Source organism: Gallus gallus, chromosome 3, assembly GCF_016699485.2.
Source record: "Gallus gallus isolate bGalGal1 chromosome 3, bGalGal1.mat.broiler.GRCg7b, whole genome shotgun sequence".
Taxonomy (NCBI): domain Eukaryota; kingdom Metazoa; phylum Chordata; class Aves; order Galliformes; family Phasianidae; genus Gallus; species Gallus gallus.
This window is the reverse complement of record NC_052534.1, coordinates 107443965-107460967: the sequence shown is the minus strand read 5'-3', so window position 1 is coordinate 107460967 and position 17003 is coordinate 107443965. Positions and strand designations below refer to the sequence as shown.

Genomic DNA, 17003 nt, shown 5'->3' with positions numbered 1-17003 from the left:
CACAAAGTAGTGGGTGAGAGCTCCTCTACGCTGCGGCCTATGCTCTACAGCAGTAGAGACATCTTTTGCACATTAGGTAAGGACAACCTAAAGGAAAGGAATAGTTGCTGTCTGACCTGACCCTGGCCTAAGCACACCCTTGTGCTGACCTCTTGCATTTCCTAACTAGAACTCTTTTTTTGCTTGGCCTTCCCCATTGCTGTGTGTGTTGTGGATAGCAGAGCTAGCCAACAAGCACATGGGAGAGGAGTCATCCTGCAGAACGTGGGAAGGCCAGGGCACTGTGAAGGCTGGCAACACTAGGAGAGAAAAGGCTGCCTATGATGGTCGTTCCCAGGCCAAGGGGAGACTTAAAAATTATTTTTTTCCTTCTTTTTGTAAAGCAGAATAAAGGAATCACAGAATCACAGAATGGCCTGGGTTGAAAAGGACCACAATGACTATCTGGTTTCAACCCCCTGCTATGTGCAGGGTCACCAACCAGCAGACCAGGCTGCCCAGAGCCACATCCAGCCTGGCCTTGAATGCCTCCAGGGATGGGGCATCCACAGCCTCCTTGGGCAACCTGTTCAGTGCGTCACCACCCTCTGGGTGAAAAACTTCCTCCTAATATCCAACCTAAACCTCCCATCTTAGTTTTAAACCATTCCTCCTTGTCCTACCACTATGCAGCAATGGTATTTTAGGATGCTTGGCTGCAAGAGCAATATACATGTAAAACAGATTTACACAGCAAATATTCAGAGATTCTCAGCTTATTAAAAGCTTCAGAATCTGATGCTGGAAACACACCAAAATGACTTGGACAGAATACTGCTCTGGGGCAGGGTGGTAGATACAGCAACAGAACTCTCATTCTGGATACATATAAAAATTACCACAAGAGCTTTAACAGATGAATTTCAGCTTCCCAGGTCTCACCTGTACTAGGAAAGCTGTATGATAATTTGATTTACCAGAGGAAAATCAGCATTTGTTCTCATAAGCCAGGAGTGAAACTCTTCCCACCTGTATCAGTAGAACTCCACCAACATCTCAGGAACTGCTCATTTAGGATGATGACAGAGGGGCATTGGGCAGTTACAGAATACCCAGCTGCTCTGAATTCCTTATCACAAGAGGCACACCCCAGAACTCCAGCTCAACACCTCCAAAAACACTGCAACACCCTCAAGAACTGTGAAAGGTTTGGGTTTGCAATCATATTTGTAGAGATTGAGCCTTACAACGATGTTAGCTCAGAGTAATGGGTTTTTGTGATAAACACATTGTGGCTGTTTTCCTGCAAGAGAGACCATCCTGTCTCAGTTCTGGATACGAAAGAGGAGCAAAACCCACATAGAAGCAGAGCTGCACTCATGCTGAATGCTAACTCTCTATAGGAAAGCTGGAACTCTGTGTCTCGTAGACAGGATTTCTGATCAAGTAACAGAAAATAACACTTTTAGAACAGAATTTGCATTGATACATCAAAAGAGAGAGTTTAAAAAAAAAAAAAAGGTACACAATGCCCAGAAATGAGGTAAAGCTCATTTATGTCTCATAAAACACGATTAACCATAGTTAACCATGAATACAGCTGCACAGCATTGCAACTGCTACTCAAAGTTGGAAAGCTTTTAATATTATATATTGCTGCTGCTCAGCCTAAATTGTTTCTTCTTTTTTTTTTTCTTGCCTCCTTTAAATGTACACAATATTACAAATTTAATTTTAAGCTGTTTGAATCAGTCTGTAAAAGAGATTTGATTATACCTGAGTGTTCTGGCCCCAGTTTTTCCATATCTCAGTAATCTTGGCGGTAATTGGCTGATTAGCTCCCTCACACTCCATCTCTGCCTCAGTTTCCATGGTAATGTTACAGGAGCTATTATAGATGAGAACTTCATCTCTTTCCACTTTAGGGCTGAAACGAGAAGGGAGGTTAAATGGGGTGTCATCAATCTTAATGAAATGCAATTATTTTTACTCTTATTAATCATTGCAAGCCATTAGCTTGTGGCAACTCCTGGCCACCATTTGTCAAACTTTGCAAATTTCTGTAATTTTGTTTCCATTCTTTTATTGTTTATTTGTTTTTCCCCCCTTTATCTGCACACGCTTACGATAAAATACATGCATAAATATCTCTCAGTGATGCCTTTCTGCTTCTCCAAACTATCGCAAACAACAGCAAATGCCATTCTAGGACCAAGGAAGATAAGTGCAGACAACAGCTAGGGAATCAGCAGTGCTGGGATCGTAGATGGACTCCTACATGGAGCAGGGTTTGCTCATGTCCCCCCTCCCCATCCTACTCACACTTAGCAATAGGGAATGAATAACTTGTGACTCCCTTAGGGCAAGTGGAGAAATTGGAAAAGCCACACAACTGGCTAACTGGTCCCTAATTCCAACTGTGAAAAAATGAGCTCATTTAGGGGTTCCAATTCCTGCTACCCAGCTGATTGCAATGATGCTTTGTTGCTAGCATTGGAACATTAACTTAGTAAATTAATTAAACTTACTTAACAGCCCAGACTAAGCAGATTCGATATATGTGCCAGTTACACTAACAGACATTTGCTCCAAAGCCTCCCCTTAAACAGGAGGGGAAAGTAATAGAAAAGGTGGTGGGGAAGAGATATTTTTTTCTGGGTCTTGCTGCTGACAGCTGCTGACTTTGGTAGCATTTTGTTACGAGGAGCTATAGGCTCCAAGATCCCTCAAAGCGAGGGAAAGGCTTCCCCATTTACTTCTGCAGACTTTGAGATGCTTCAGCGTCACTTTTCATTCCTTCCTTTGCCATCATGCCTTCTTCTTCTCACCCATCAAATACACACCTTGCAACTTGTAGGAAGGAGGGCGGAAGCTTCAAATGCTGATTTAGAATCCTAGAATGGTTTGGGTTGGAAGGGATCTTAAAGCCAGCCCATGGGCCATGGAAGGGACAGCTCCCACAGCCCCATCCAGCCTGCCCTTGGGCACTGCAGGGATGGGGCATCCACAGCTCACCTGTTCCAGTGCCTCACCACCCCACGTAAAGACTTTTACTCAACAAAATAGAGCATCAGTTTGGTAGAACCACGATTTTCAGGAGTTTCCAGCTTCCTGAAAGACCCAACTAACAGGATTTGCTGACGCACCAAAATCAGGAGCCTAACTCCTACCCAAGTCAACCCAACAGCCAGAGCTTCCTTGAGAGCACAGCGATCAGGATGATTTGGTGAACCTGAATTTGTCAAGCTGGGCTGAGTGCGGTGCCTCACTGAGCAAACAAGGAGCTGCTCTAACTGCAGGTAGGGGCCTTTGTTCTCTTGCCCCTTTTTTAGGGCAGGAGGAGGTTAATGTGCTAAAGGAAGCAGCCACAGTAGCAGCAGCAACAGAAAAAAAGAAAAGAAAAGCTTCCTGCAAGTAGCTGAACCTTTTTAACAGTGAATTTTTATTTCTATATTTAAATGAACCTTTCCCTCTGCTGTATCAATAATCAAAAGCCAGCCGTAGGGAACTACACTCGCTTTTGATAGCAACACTTTGAGAACCGCTCTTGTCCTGCGCGATAATTCAATGGACTGGGCTATCTTTCAAGACTGCAGAGTAGTTCTTTTTCATGCTGCAAGAAAAAGCTGCATCTTTAAATAACCAACTGTTTTAAAGGGAGAAGGGGCTTGTTTTTGGCTCAGCGCAGCTCAGCTGACAACTTGCCGCTAATTGAAGTCAATGGGGAGGAACTCCAAATGGTAATCATAGAATGGCATGGGTTGAAAAGGACCATAATGATCATCTAGTTTCAACACCCACACCAGACCAGGTTGCCCAGAGCCACATCCAGCCTGGCCCTGAATGTCTCCAGGGATGGGGCATCCACAACCTCCTTGTAGGCAAAGAGCCAACTCCCCCCTGTCTTCGAAGAAGTGCACCTGTATCTGTGATGCAGGACAATGTCAAGGAATGGCACAGTTTTATAAGAAGGTGCAATTTGCAACAGGGAATCAAGGGAGCTGTTCACACAGCAGCGATGTTAACAGTAAGACTTGCCCCTTTCCTTTCCTAAGGAATATGCATTTGCCACTGCGTAGGCATAAAGTACAGACTATACTAGAAGAAGCTTTGTTCAAAACACCTAAAACTAGTAAGAAAGAAAAGGAAAGATTTAACGTGCAGTTAAGTCAGCGATGCTTTCTATGCCTTAGTTCCCATCTGGGGATGAATGTCTGAACTGCTGAACCTTTCTGCAGAACTCATTCATCTGTTTGGTATTTTTTATTATTATTTTCAATTACAATTATTAATTAGAGCAACCAGCACGCATCGTTTCAGGAATTACCCAAACAATTCCTTTGATCATTTTCAAACCCTTTGCCACAAACTGCACTTCGTATTTGGAAATGGAGTGTTTTCTGAAATTAAGTTTAAAAACACATTTTCAAGAGCTCTGAAATATTTCATTTGGTTCACTTCAGCTCCCTCCCTCTATTTTTCCCTCGATCTTCAGATCAAGAAACTCATCGGAAATCAGCCCTCCTCTGTCCTCTCCCTCCCACCTTCAGCAAAACCCGGTTTAGAAATGTACTCACTAGAAAAACACATCAGCATGATGGAAAATTCCTTTTGAGGAATTTGAAATTCTACACAAGGTATGAGTGTGAACACAACAGGAGGGAAATTTAGTGACAACTTAAAAAGGTTTAAGTTTGAAAAAAAGCAAAAACAGTAGGTAAAGTGATGGTTGATTTGATATAGAACCTGAAGAGATGTTAAACTCTGTTTGTGGTACGTAGACAATTAAAAAGGGCAAAAATATTGTTAAGAAAAATAACGAAGCAGCCGTAAAATGAACTGTGTGACTTTCCATCACCATCACATGACAAACTCAGGTTCAGACCTCCCACCCCCTTCACTCCACTGACACCAGGATGAAGCATCTGCAGCAGCAGAACTGGAGACATCCAAACCAGGAAAATGAGCAAAAAGAAAAACCATCATAATAATCCCCACAATACAGATGTGTAATCAGTAAAGAGCTGAGTATAATTTTGAAAGCAATAAGCGAAAGGCTTATTATTTAGGCCAGGCTGGATGTGGCTCTGGGCAGCCTGGTCTGCTGGTTGGTGACCCTGCACATAGCAGGGGGTTGAAACCAGATGATCATTGTGGTCCTTTTCAACCCAGGCCTTTCTGTGATTCTATGATTCTACGAAAGCAGTAATCTTGGGTTGCCTCATCACTCTCAAGTCTGAGTTACCTACTGCCCTTCTACGATGGCATAACTGCATCAATGGACAAGAGAAAAGCCACTGATGTCATCTATCTTGACTTGAGGAAGGCCTTTGACATGGTACCCCACAACATCCTTCTCTCCAAATTGGAAAGATATAGATTTGATGGGTAGACTGTTTGATGGATGAAGATCTGGTTGTGAGATAGTACCCAGAGAGTGGTGGTCAATGGCCCAATCTCTAGATGGAAATCATTGATGAGTGGTGTCTTTTGGGGGTCAGTGCTGGGGCCAGAGCTCTCTAACATCTTCATCAATGACATTGACAGTGGGGTCGAGTGCAGCCTCAGCAGTATGTGGGTGACATCAAGCTGTGGGGTGTGGTTGACACACTCAAGGGACAGGATGCCATCCAGAGCAACCTAGACAGGCTGAGAAATGGGCCCAGGTGAACCTCAGGAGGTTCAACAAATCCAAGTGCAAGGTCTGCAACTGGGTCATGGCAACACCCACTGTCAGTACAAGCTGGGAGATGTAAGGGTGGAGCACAGCTCTGCCAGAAAGGATCTGAACCAAAAGCAGCCTGTCCAGCAGAGTGAAGGAGGTGATCCTGCCCCTCTGCTCTGTGCTGTGAGACCTCACGTGGAGTACTGCATCCAGATGTGGAGTCCTCAGTACAGGAGAGATGTGGACCTCTTGGCACACGTCCAGAGGAGAACCCCAAAAATAATCAAAGGGATGGAAAACCTCCCTGTGAGCACAGACTGAGAGAGCTGGGGCTGTGCAGCATGGAGAAGGGAAGGCTGCGGGGAGAATTGAGAGCAGCCTGTCAGTATCTAAAGGGGGGGCGTAAGAAAGAAGGGGACAGACTCTATAGCAGGGTCTGTTGTGTAGGAGGGGGAGAAATGGCTTTAAACTAAAAGAGGGGAGATTTAAACTGGATATAAGGAAGAAGTTTGTTATGATGAGAGCAATTAAGCACTGGCACAGGTTGCTCAGAGAGGCGGTGGTGCCCCATCCCTGCAGACAGCCAAGGTCAGGCTGGATGGGCTCTGAGCACTGATGGAACTGTGGGTGTCCCTGTTCAGTGCAGGGAGTGGGATGGATGGCCTTCCAACTCAAACCATTCTAAGATTACCTGCCTTGGAGTTACCCTGCTAATAGCAAAAGGAAAGCAAAGCTCAGCAAGACAAGTCAGGGCCCCTGAAATTTCTTTGTTTTGAAACAAAATCAATCAGCTTAATTTCCAGTTGCTCCCTCCTGTCCCTTAAGGTTCTCTGTTCTTGTGTCCCCCAGTACAACCATCTTCCCCATCTCCCAGGATGCTATCAGACACTACCAAGGCACAGGGAGACTTTGGACATGCCAGTTGGCCAGCTGTACATATCCACTGCCTGACCTGCTGCTTGCTGGCAATGTACAGATTAGGGTAGAATTCTACTTTCCTCTCCCTCAAAAGGAAACAAATTTCTTCCTGCCTTGCTGAGATTTTCTCTAAACTGGCAAGAAATCCATAATTCTTAAGACATCCATTCCTTATGAAACCCAGCTCGAGTTTATTGGAGCTCAAAAGCTGATGGGGTGAAGATGACAGACCAACAGGCAGATTCTATAGCTGTATTACTGCTGTCCTTGTTCAGTAATCACCAATTCTTCTCACCTCAATGCAGGGCATCCAGAACTCCCTTTGTGACTCATAACACTACTGGTGGCATAAGAACCAGATAAGGATGAGGATCAAATGTCTGCAACTCCACTGAAGAACCTGGACAGCATTAACGAGCAGTCCTCATTGAAACAAATCACAACAACAATATTCTAATTCCCTATTTAGGGCTTAAGTGTCTTTTGCAGAGTGCAATTCATCTGTTTATTCCTCAACTCGAACTTCTCTCTTGCTCCTGGAAGTACATGCTCTGCAGATATAAGTCCCTGCAGCTCTATTAGAGGCTAAGGTAACAATTCACACTTCTAGGCAACTTGGCCTTGGATTTGCAAAACCCGAGCACCCCTTGCTGAGTAAATGCTGCACAGCCTGCTGAATTTTCTCTGCAACTTTTTGCTTATGAAACTGCTTGGAGAGAGAAAGGGGAGGAGAAAAAAATTACAAAGGCTTCTGCTTTTCATAATGCCTAATCTTTTTCCCCATTGGCATCCACCAGATGTTGCTTTGGATCAGAAGATAAATATTAAAACCTAAGAAGGAACAAAGCAGGCTGTTTACGAGATGGATTTTCTGATGTTTCTCAAACCCTTTAAAAAAGATGGGAGAGGAAGGGAGGGGGGAATAGAAATGCTTTGATAGACACAAGGAATGAATTTCACGACCCAGCGGAGCTCTCTAGCGGTCTCAAGGCTAAATTGCTCTGCTGGCAGCAGCCTAAGAATTAGGAATCATATCCTGGTGTCAACCTGAGAATTAGGAATTACCCCCTTCTGCAGTCCATCATTTGGCAGGGGCAGCGAATACCTTCTGCGTAGAACTAACCTGGCAATGAGTCCCACCACGTGGCTCTGGGAAGGGCCGGTGTCCCCCTGCTGCTGCTGAGCTTGGCTCTCCCCACACAGGTACAGGTAGGACCTGGGACCTCGCTGGCGGTAGGAGCCCACCATGACTTGGACGTCGCATTCAATAATGGTGGATCTGTCCTCTTGGCAGTTGGCAGAAGAGTGGGTCAGGCTGCAGAGAAAGGCCAAGGATGCTGCAAAGACAGGAAGGGAATGAATCACAGAATGGCTTACGTAGGAAAAAAGCTTAAACCCCACACAGACCCAATCCCGCTAAAGATCCAGGTGGACTGCAAGATGGACTTTTTGCAAAAAACCCTAACTGGAACCAGCTACACTTCTCCTTGTTGAGGGGTACCAGGGACAGGCAAAACAGTGCCCAGACACGGCACCAGGCTGGGTCATCCACTGCCTACCTTCTAAAAATGGGGTGAGGGAATAATAGCATTGTAGAATGGCCTGGTTTGAAAAGGACCACAATGCTCATCCAGTTCCAACCCCCTGCTATGTGCAGGGTCACCAACCAGCAGACCAGGCTGCCCAGAGCCACATCCAGCCTGGCCTTGAATGCCTGCAGGGATGGGGCATCCACAGCCTCCTTGGGCAACCTGTTCAGTGCGTCACCACCTTCTATGCAGATACTTCCCAAAACTGGACCAGCAAGTCAAGACCGTCTGCCAGGGTGTGTTTGCTGCCTGTCAGTGAAGCTGTGGGATCTGGAGCAGGAGAGCAAAAGAGCTGCCCTTGGTCCAGCCATCCCATCACACCACCCCAGAGAGGTGGATATGCTGACCCCGGTGTGATTTGAACACACAGCCTTCTGATCTGGAGTCAGACGCGCTACCATTGCGCCACGAGGTCAGGGACAGGCACCCACATTAGCCCATGGGTCACTGAAGTTAAGCAGATGTTGGCTACATGTGTCACTGCTACCTGTTGTATGTCCCAACCTCCAGGTTGGTACATCTTTCTGGGGGTGCATTGTTTCCCAGCAGCTCCATGTTTCATGTGTGTGTCTGTACGTAACTCCCCTTGTATAACAAGGATCTACATCTCTGGGATTGGAAGATCAGATGCAGATTTAGTGACTGCTGTGCAGCTTGGAGGGCTTCTAGGGCACATGGGTGAATGAGGGGACCAGTTTAGGACCATGGGTATGCTAAGAGGTGTGATGGGAGCAGCTGCTTTGCTTTGAAATGGATTTAAGGAAAAAGATGTGAACAGAAATTAAGTTTTCCTATTGCCAAATCTAGAAAAAAAAATACCTTAAAAATGTGAACCATTACTTGGAATAAGAAAAAGGTTGCCTGCATCTTCACACAGTTTGCCCTGATAGTTCTCACAACCAAAAATGACCCCTTCCTCAAAGATCTCAGGAACAAGAGACAGAGCTAACAGGCAGAGAATCCTAAAGGAGTGATGGTATCATGCCTACATTGCTACTTTTATTGTCCAGAAACTACACTTAGAGACACCCAAGCAGTCCTGTAGTTCCCAAAGAAGCCTCACACCTTCTTGAAGGCCAGGTTGCCATTCCCAGGCGCATTTCAAACAGTGCTACCTACACCTGTGTTTTGGCAAATGACTATCAGACTATCAGGAGGACTAAATGCTGCCATTAACTTGCCTTTTTTATCTGCACTAAAACAAATTCATGAAAGGAATTCCTTCCCATTCTGTAAGAGGGTAAAGCTCCTTCTGCCTTACTAGCAGTAGGAAAGGCTGTGACACAATCAGATGTGGTCAGGGAGATGATACAACTAGATCTGATGTCTAACCAACAACAGCAATAACAAAGGGCATACACTCCGTAAACACACCTAGAACAACTTTTTCCCCCTCAGGGGGAAAGAGAAAGGGACTCCATTTCCACACCCTACAGCTTCAGTCCACACAGTGGTGATACCACTACTTGGGTCTACTTCTCATCCCTTCCTTGAGGATTTACAAGGTTCTTATACTACCAAATTACCACATCCCCCTATTCCCAGAGGATTTAATACCCTTCCCAATTAGGAGGAAGTCTTGGCCCCCTTCCTCTGACCACTAAATGCAAGTAACCCTTGGCAGCAGAAAGCTGCCGTTCTCTCCTGCCACAAGAGTAATAAATAAATACCAATTAAAGATGGCAACACACTTAGCATATCCTGGAAGTGTACGGTCTACTCATTCTGGGATGCTTCTCCCTGCTTAACTGATAAGTGTTTGAGTCCCAGAATAAAGCTTCTTTATGCTTTATCTATCCTGTAAATATAGAACCCGCTGATCACATGTTACACAATCCCATCACCAAGATTAATGCATTCATCCCATCACAGCATCTCTTCTGAGGTCAGACATGATGGCAGCCAAAACTCTGCGTGTCGGTGATGGGTTGGGGACCGGCTGCCCCCAACCCTCTCTTTGAAGGATGCTCAGGCTTAAGCCAGGATCCTGGGCTGTTCAGCACCAGGGCTTTGTTCTGGGTCACTGTTTAATAACAACTGCCGGACATGTGATGAGGCTAAGCCCTACAGGAGATCCAAGGGCAGCTGCAGATTGATTGAACAACTGCCCAAAGAGTCCTGGTGCCAAACCATGCAGCTATGCACTGCTCACGTAGCAGGCAGCAGAGCACAACGTTAACTTCCACTCAGCAGAGAGGAAAAACAGGTTACAAATGAAAGAAATGAAAACTGAAAATAAAGGCAAAAGGAAAGGGAGAGGAAAAAGAGAGACCTTCTAAGGTCATAAAGTCCAGCCTCTCCCTATGAAGAATGGCTCCCTATGAGACATTCATTTTGCACAGCCGGGTTTCAGAAGTCCCAAGAGGTGACTTGGCAAGCATCTATTCCACTGCCTGATAGATCTCACTGTCAGAACACTCTTGCCATGCAATCAATATGCTTTTTTTCCCCCTCCTCTTCTTTCTTAATTTCATTTCCAGATTTGAAGGGCAGAAGGGACCATTTGGACGCTTTGCTTTGATATCTTCAATAAACGTGAGAGACCCTTGCCACTACTTACATTTCAATTGCTACAGCACTTCCTCTTCAGGTCCTCTGCACCTATATGGGCAAATCTCCCCATTTCCCTCATTATATTCCCTGTGGTCCTACTCAATGCATCCCCTTGGTACACTTCATTGTTGCATCCAAAGCTCCTTCCCCTCATTCCTTCTGCTCCAAACAAGGAGCTCCAATAAGCCACGTCTCTCTCCTTCTTAAACCAGCCTCATTTCATTCATTCCTAGTTTTTAATCTAAACCATCTTCTCTAAGCATCCACTTTTACCAATGTGACATGGCTAATGGCAGGTCGGGGATTTGCTCACAAAGATCCCACATGCTAAAGCCTGGGCTCGCATTCTCACTTCTTGTGCCCTGAAAGAAGCACACCGAAGTACTTCCTGAGCCCAGGTCATACCAATGATCAACCCAAAACCTCACTGCAAGCCCTTTTCTTAAGGAAAGACCCAATGGGACAGGCTCCTTAGAAAACCATCTGTTAAATGGGAAAAAAAAGTCCCATTGCTTATCTGCAGAGGTGAGGTTCTAAGGATTTGACCATATAAGAAAGCCAGATGGACCAGCTAAGGACTCCCACGTGAACGTATCTCATCATCATGAACAGGTTGAGCACAACATGGCCCATCGCAAAGTCCTGGGAAGAGAGCTTCCCTGACATCCCCAAGCTATGCAGGGGAGGCATTTCCATTCATGGTGTGTTCCAGCAGGATAAACACAAGTTTATTTTTAAGTTCTCATTTAGCATCCCCTGGGCCAAGTGAAGAGCTGGGAAATGGCAACTGAGCTTCACACCTGGCTGCAGCAGCCCCTGCACTGAAGGGGCCTTACAGGCCCAGGACCACTCCCCCTCTGTTCTTCTTCATGGCTCACATCCCTAGAATCCCTTTGCCACCTCTTTCACGTGGAGGAAGCTAACAAAAGAAAGGATGTGAGAGCTGCAAGTGGCAAACTCCTCCAGGCATATGGCAGCAGGTAAAGAATGAGGTGGGACTGCACTTAATGCCCTGAACAGTGGGGGATGCAACACCCTAAAAACTAGGAGGAAGGCAGTCTGGAAAACAACACTAATGCTATACATAATTGTGCAGCCACATACACATAGGCTAAATACACCTCTCAGTGATTGCAAATAGCCTAAGTAAACCCACAAAGGACTTTTCTTAATTGGGAGAAAAAAATCCTGTAAATGCATCGACATACATTACAGAAAATAATTCGGTAACTCAACTGCTGAGATTTGTAAAGTGCCAAAACCACAGCAGGAGACAGAGGGGGGGTGGCTTCTAAGTGGACCTAAGCGTGTGTCCCTTTGCTTGGGGAGATATCGCTCCCTTTGCATCTTCTCATCCAAAAACCTCAGCCAGCAAGCAGGCAGCAATCAGCATTCACTTGCTGACATCTCGTGCTGGGAAAAAGAATTGCAGAGCTGCCTGTGAGATGGATTTCCCCAGGCTCCCCCCACTGCCACCTCACCACCCAGTGAATTTTGAGCACGGTGATTAACGCTTTTCCAGTTAGCATCAATTTGATTACATTTTGGTTCTGCTGTTCTTCCTGCAATGACTAAAACGCCTTGCTTTACATGCTGATTTTTTTTATATTGTTCAGTTTTGTTTTTTTTCGTGCTGTTTGCACACCAGCTTACGAACCATACGCAGATCCCTGCTGATTGCCTGAGCTTTGGTTTGGGATTCTCCACTTAGCATCTGTTTTTTTTTTTGTTTGTTTGTTTTTTTAAATAACTGTATTCTATGATACATTCTATTCTATTCCTCAAGGATCAGCAAAGTAAACAATTCTGGAAGACAAGAGAAACTTCTGGATTTCATAGTAACTGAGGCTGGACATGGTGGTGATGTGTTGAGAGTTGGACTAGATTATCTTAGCCGTCTATTCTAACCTTAATGATTCAGTGATTCTATGGAAGGGACTTCAGGACACCTCTCATCCTGAGCCCTGTTCAAAGCAATGCTAAATTTCACATTGGATTGGATTCTCATCAGCTCATCAAGCCACCTTCTGACTGTTCCCAAGGATGGAGCTTTCACACCTTTGAGGAGAACCTTGGCAATCTACCCTCATGCAAACCTTCAAAGCCACTTTTCTTCCAGGTCCCCAGATGAGATCTCTGGTCATTTGGATGGCCACAGAATCACAAGGATTTCTGTAGATTTCCAGATTTTCCTCCCACCATCAAATCTATGGAGCTGCTAGGATCTGTTCCACCAGTATTGCAACGGTGCAGCACCAAGGTGGTCACTCTGTACACTGTGTTTAGGGAACTGAATATACAGAAGCACAGAATCATACAATATCCCAAGTTGGACCCATAAGGATCATCGAGTCCAACTCTGGGCTCCACGCAGCACCACTCAAAAATCAGAGCTCATATATCAGGATGAGGTTTAAAAGTCTTAAATACTGCCTCTTGCCAACATTAGGAGCTTAATAATGTGCTGCCAATAGAGGAGGGAGAAAATACGTCTTGTTCAAGCATCTTGAACCACAGAGTGGCTTGGGTTGGAAGGGACCTCAAGGATCATCAAGTTCTAACCCTTTTGGTTCTCAGCCTTAAGGAACCACTGTCACTGTTCACACCTCATACACAGCCATGAAGCATGTGAAGCTCAGGCCACAGTGGATCCAAAGCCCACGGCCATGAATGCAAAAATACCTCCTGACATTGGAATGAACTCAAAAAGCAGAAGCCTATGTTGGTTCCTCTCTTCTCTCCAGGGCTGCTTCCACTTTCTTTACCCACAGGACAACGTACACTGCAACCACTCCCCTTTTTGGGTCTAGATATGGTTTTAGGGGGTATTTTTAACACAGTGCCAGATTTTGTGTCTTAGCTGACCATGTAAGTGTGGTGCAAGGCAGCTAAGGCTCGTTGTCGTTGCATTGCCCAACATTTCACAGGGGCTGCCACAGATGGTGACCGAAGTCTGCTCTGGAGAAAATCCAGTTCCATGCAGGTGAACCACTCCTCCATTCAAGCCACCTTGGAAAAGAACAGAAAATGAGATGTAAGACATAGCCCAGTAGCCAGCAATCAAGAGGAGTATTTCTATGGACTCAAAATTTTTGTCGTCGTGCAAAAAAATAAGAACAAAAATAATCACAATCCATCACACAGCACCTCTTGGAGGAACGACCATTTGTGACTTACCCCAGTTGCAACGCACAGCTGTCACCATCAGCTGAGAGATGAAGGTCAGGTTGGAGGAGGCCCAGCCCCTGGGGACATCCAGGCCCAGCACGGGGTATTCACCAGCAGGGAGCAGAGGAGGAGAACACTGCAGCTCTGAGTGGGTGATGGTGACACCCCTACAAGCAGAGTCCCCAACAAATACGTGGATGGTGTCCATCTCCATGACCTGTGATACATTTATTGTAAATAGGAGGCCAGTCACAACAAGTGAAAGGAAAGCTGGCGTAGACTCCTCATTGTAACTGATTTTTCCAACATCATAGGAGATGCCATCTACTGTCAGCCTCAGAGCCCTAGTACCATTGCCTGGGGGCACCGTGCACTGGATGGCTATGCAGGTGACATTGAGGATGAGGCATGGGTGCTGACCAATGAGAACAGATGTCCTGCTCTTTCCTTTCAGTGCTGCACCTGCAAAGGTGAGCAGGCCTCCACCATTGGAACTGAAGTTTTGGGGGTAAAACTGGTGCACTTGAGGCGTGGTGGTGAGAACACTGGATGTTCTTCTGAAGCAAGCTTGCCCACTTCTGTTGGATATGGAGATGTTATGATCCCCTGGGGCAATGCAGTCCATCTGGCACCTGACGATGGTCTCATTCCAGAAAGTGACCTTGCAGACATCCTGGTCGTTCACATGCACCACAGGGCTGTCACCTGGCCACGCCAATCTCTGCCCTTTGATGGTCACATCGGTGTACATCCCATTGGTCTCCCAGGTCACCTCATCTACAAGAGGAGTTGAGTGCTCACGAAGGTGGAGTGTACAATCCCCAAGGCAGACACTGCTGATTCCACTGACAGTCACTGTGACATTAAGAGCCCAAGACACCTCAGCCCACCACTGGTAAGGCAACAGGTGTGTCCCTGGAAGGACCATGCACTTAATGGTACTGTTGTCAGAGCTCTGGAGCTCACAGGAATAATTACCATCCAGGCTGACCTGTCCCAAATCTCTTCTGGCTCTTAAAGCAATCCCTGATATAGTAAGTAACATCCCACCACAAATAGACCCTTGTGATGGGAATATGGAGGTTATCCGTGGAGTTACTATGATGGTCTTCAGCCTTGCTGTCACACGAGAATATCCAAGCTGTCTCTGGATAACCTGGACAGGGTAAATCCCAGGTTCCAGGTTGCTCAGTGGTAAAGAGCACTCATAAAACACTGCAGACTCAGTGCCACGTTGCAGCTCAAGCTCACATTCGCTGCCTCCCAGCTTAGCCACAGATCCAGTGATGTTTACCCCCTGGATGCTCAAGAGAAGGCTGCTGTCCAAAATTTCCAGTTCAGCTGTGGTAACCAGAGGTGTCAAAGCTCTTTGGTAATTGAAGGTGATGCTTTTTGCAACGGGAACGTTTTGAAGCGAGCTATTGCTAATGAGCATATTTACTCTGACAGGGACATCTTGAGAAACTTCATTAGACAAATTAGTAGCTGGCGGAGTCAGGCACCAAATGGTCTCTTCTGCCAAGCGGGTAACCAGGCAGGTTTGTTCATTTATTGAAACAGAAACCAGGGACCGATTCTGGCTAAAGCCCAGCCCAGAGATTGTGAGCAGCGTTCCACCTTAGGAGAAAGACAAACAAAAGGAATATCATGTGCAAGGAAGGAATGAATGACTGTTTGTGAACTCTGTGTGTGCTGAGGATAAGAACAGCACTGAAGCAGCAATCCGGGTTTTTTAGGAAGTGACGAGAAAGATGCAAAACCTTCAGCATTCCCAAGTTAACTCCACACTTCCAAGCCCATAGCAGCCTCACAAAGCCAGCCGAAACGTCTCTCCATCTCCGTTTAGTTAGCCTCCCAGTGCCCTGCCTGCTTAAGCCCTTCACAAAACTGCAGCCAGGAGTTAATCAGTGGTTACCTTCCAATGTACCCCCTGAAAATGAAAGGAGGGGTGCAATATTTTTTTTCTTAACGCAGTTAACTCTTCAGAAATAACAGCCTTTGCCCTCTAAGCTCAAACTAATCTCTCTTCTTTAAAGGCTTCAGCACTTCACAAATCACTGAACTATTAACACAGCACAAAGCCAGAGCTTTTCCTATCTTTAAGCATGTCGTGAGGCTGGGAACGGAATCTGGGGAGGACCTGAAGTTACATCACAGAAATTTCTGTCTTCTCTATAAGAGTTCATGTAATATTCACCAAATGGATTCAACTCTCCTCCACCCCGCAGGCAAATGACAAAATAGGATAACCCAAAATCTGCGCTTTAAGATCTCAAGCGAAATTTTTGTTTTTACTTCAGTGATAATTTGCTCTGAAACACAGTTAAAAGATTTCAGATGTTTAGAGTATGGAATAGGATTAATCAATATTTCAGTTTTGATTAAAGTTAACACTGAAAAAGGCTTTTTTGTGTGTTTTCAAGTTCACAAAAATAGATATCTCTTTTGGGATCGACTGAAAGGAGTGTTTGCTTGAAACCAGGATTGCACCCTACCATCCACTTAACTTCCACGCATAAAGTCACGAAAGATGGAGGCGTAATGACTGAAAGGTACAGCATGTATGAGTCAGGTGTGGGTGTGCTTTGTCTCCCCAAAGGGAACATGCAAAGACTTGGGGAAATCAAACTCAGAGCACTGGGACCCCCTGAGCCAGCCAACCAGATCGAGGGATGCTCGCTGAAATCCCACGTTCCCAGGCTGCTGCAGTCTGATGTCTGCATAATAAAGAGTCACAGATTTAAGACACCCTCATTTTAACTGATGTGAAACGGGATGCCCTTTGCAGTCCTGCAGGGAAACTGTGCCCTTGATCCCTTTAACCTCTGTAAGTGGCTGCAGATGTACCGCCATTATTTACCCAGGAAAGAGCCACAACACGGCTCGATGCTGAAGACCTCCGAGATGTAGTGGATTAATGGCTCAACCCTGCAAAACAAGCAACACAGAAAGTTTGGGGGTTTTGCTTTCTTTGTGGAACGTCTTTCATTTCTTAAACTGGAAGAGGGCTGCTTTAGACTAGATATTAGCAAGAAATCCATGACTGTGAGGGTGGTGAGACACTGGAACAGGTTGCCCAGAGAGGCTGTGGATGCCCCCTACCTGGAAGCACTCAAGGCCAGGCTGGATGG

General features: G+C 45.7%; 1 protein-coding gene and 1 non-coding gene across 14 annotated transcripts in view; both read right to left on the bottom strand.

Moving 5' to 3' along the window:
* The window catches only part of PKHD1 (polycystic kidney and hepatic disease 1 (autosomal recessive)), a 230830-nt gene that overhangs the window by 173812 nt on the left and 40015 nt on the right, over positions 1-17003 (bottom strand). For all 13 annotated transcript variants that reach the window (XR_005858607.2, XR_005858605.2, XR_005858606.2 and 10 more), the window contains 5 exons: positions 16733-16800; positions 13882-15489; positions 13570-13713; positions 7686-7899; positions 1756-1906 (listed from right to left, as the gene is read on the bottom strand). Coding sequence is in view for 10 of the 13 variants with exons in the window: in XM_040697985.2 (XP_040553919.1) it covers positions 1756-1906; positions 7686-7899; positions 13570-13713; positions 13882-15489; positions 16733-16800 (2185 nt within the window). In the remaining 3 variants the exon portion in view is untranslated. The remainder of the gene's footprint in view (positions 1-1755; positions 1907-7685; positions 7900-13569; positions 13714-13881; positions 15490-16732; positions 16801-17003) is intronic.
* TRNAW-CCA lies at positions 8495-8566 on the bottom strand. Its single transcript has one exon. It is a non-coding gene; the product is annotated as a tRNA-Trp (tRNA).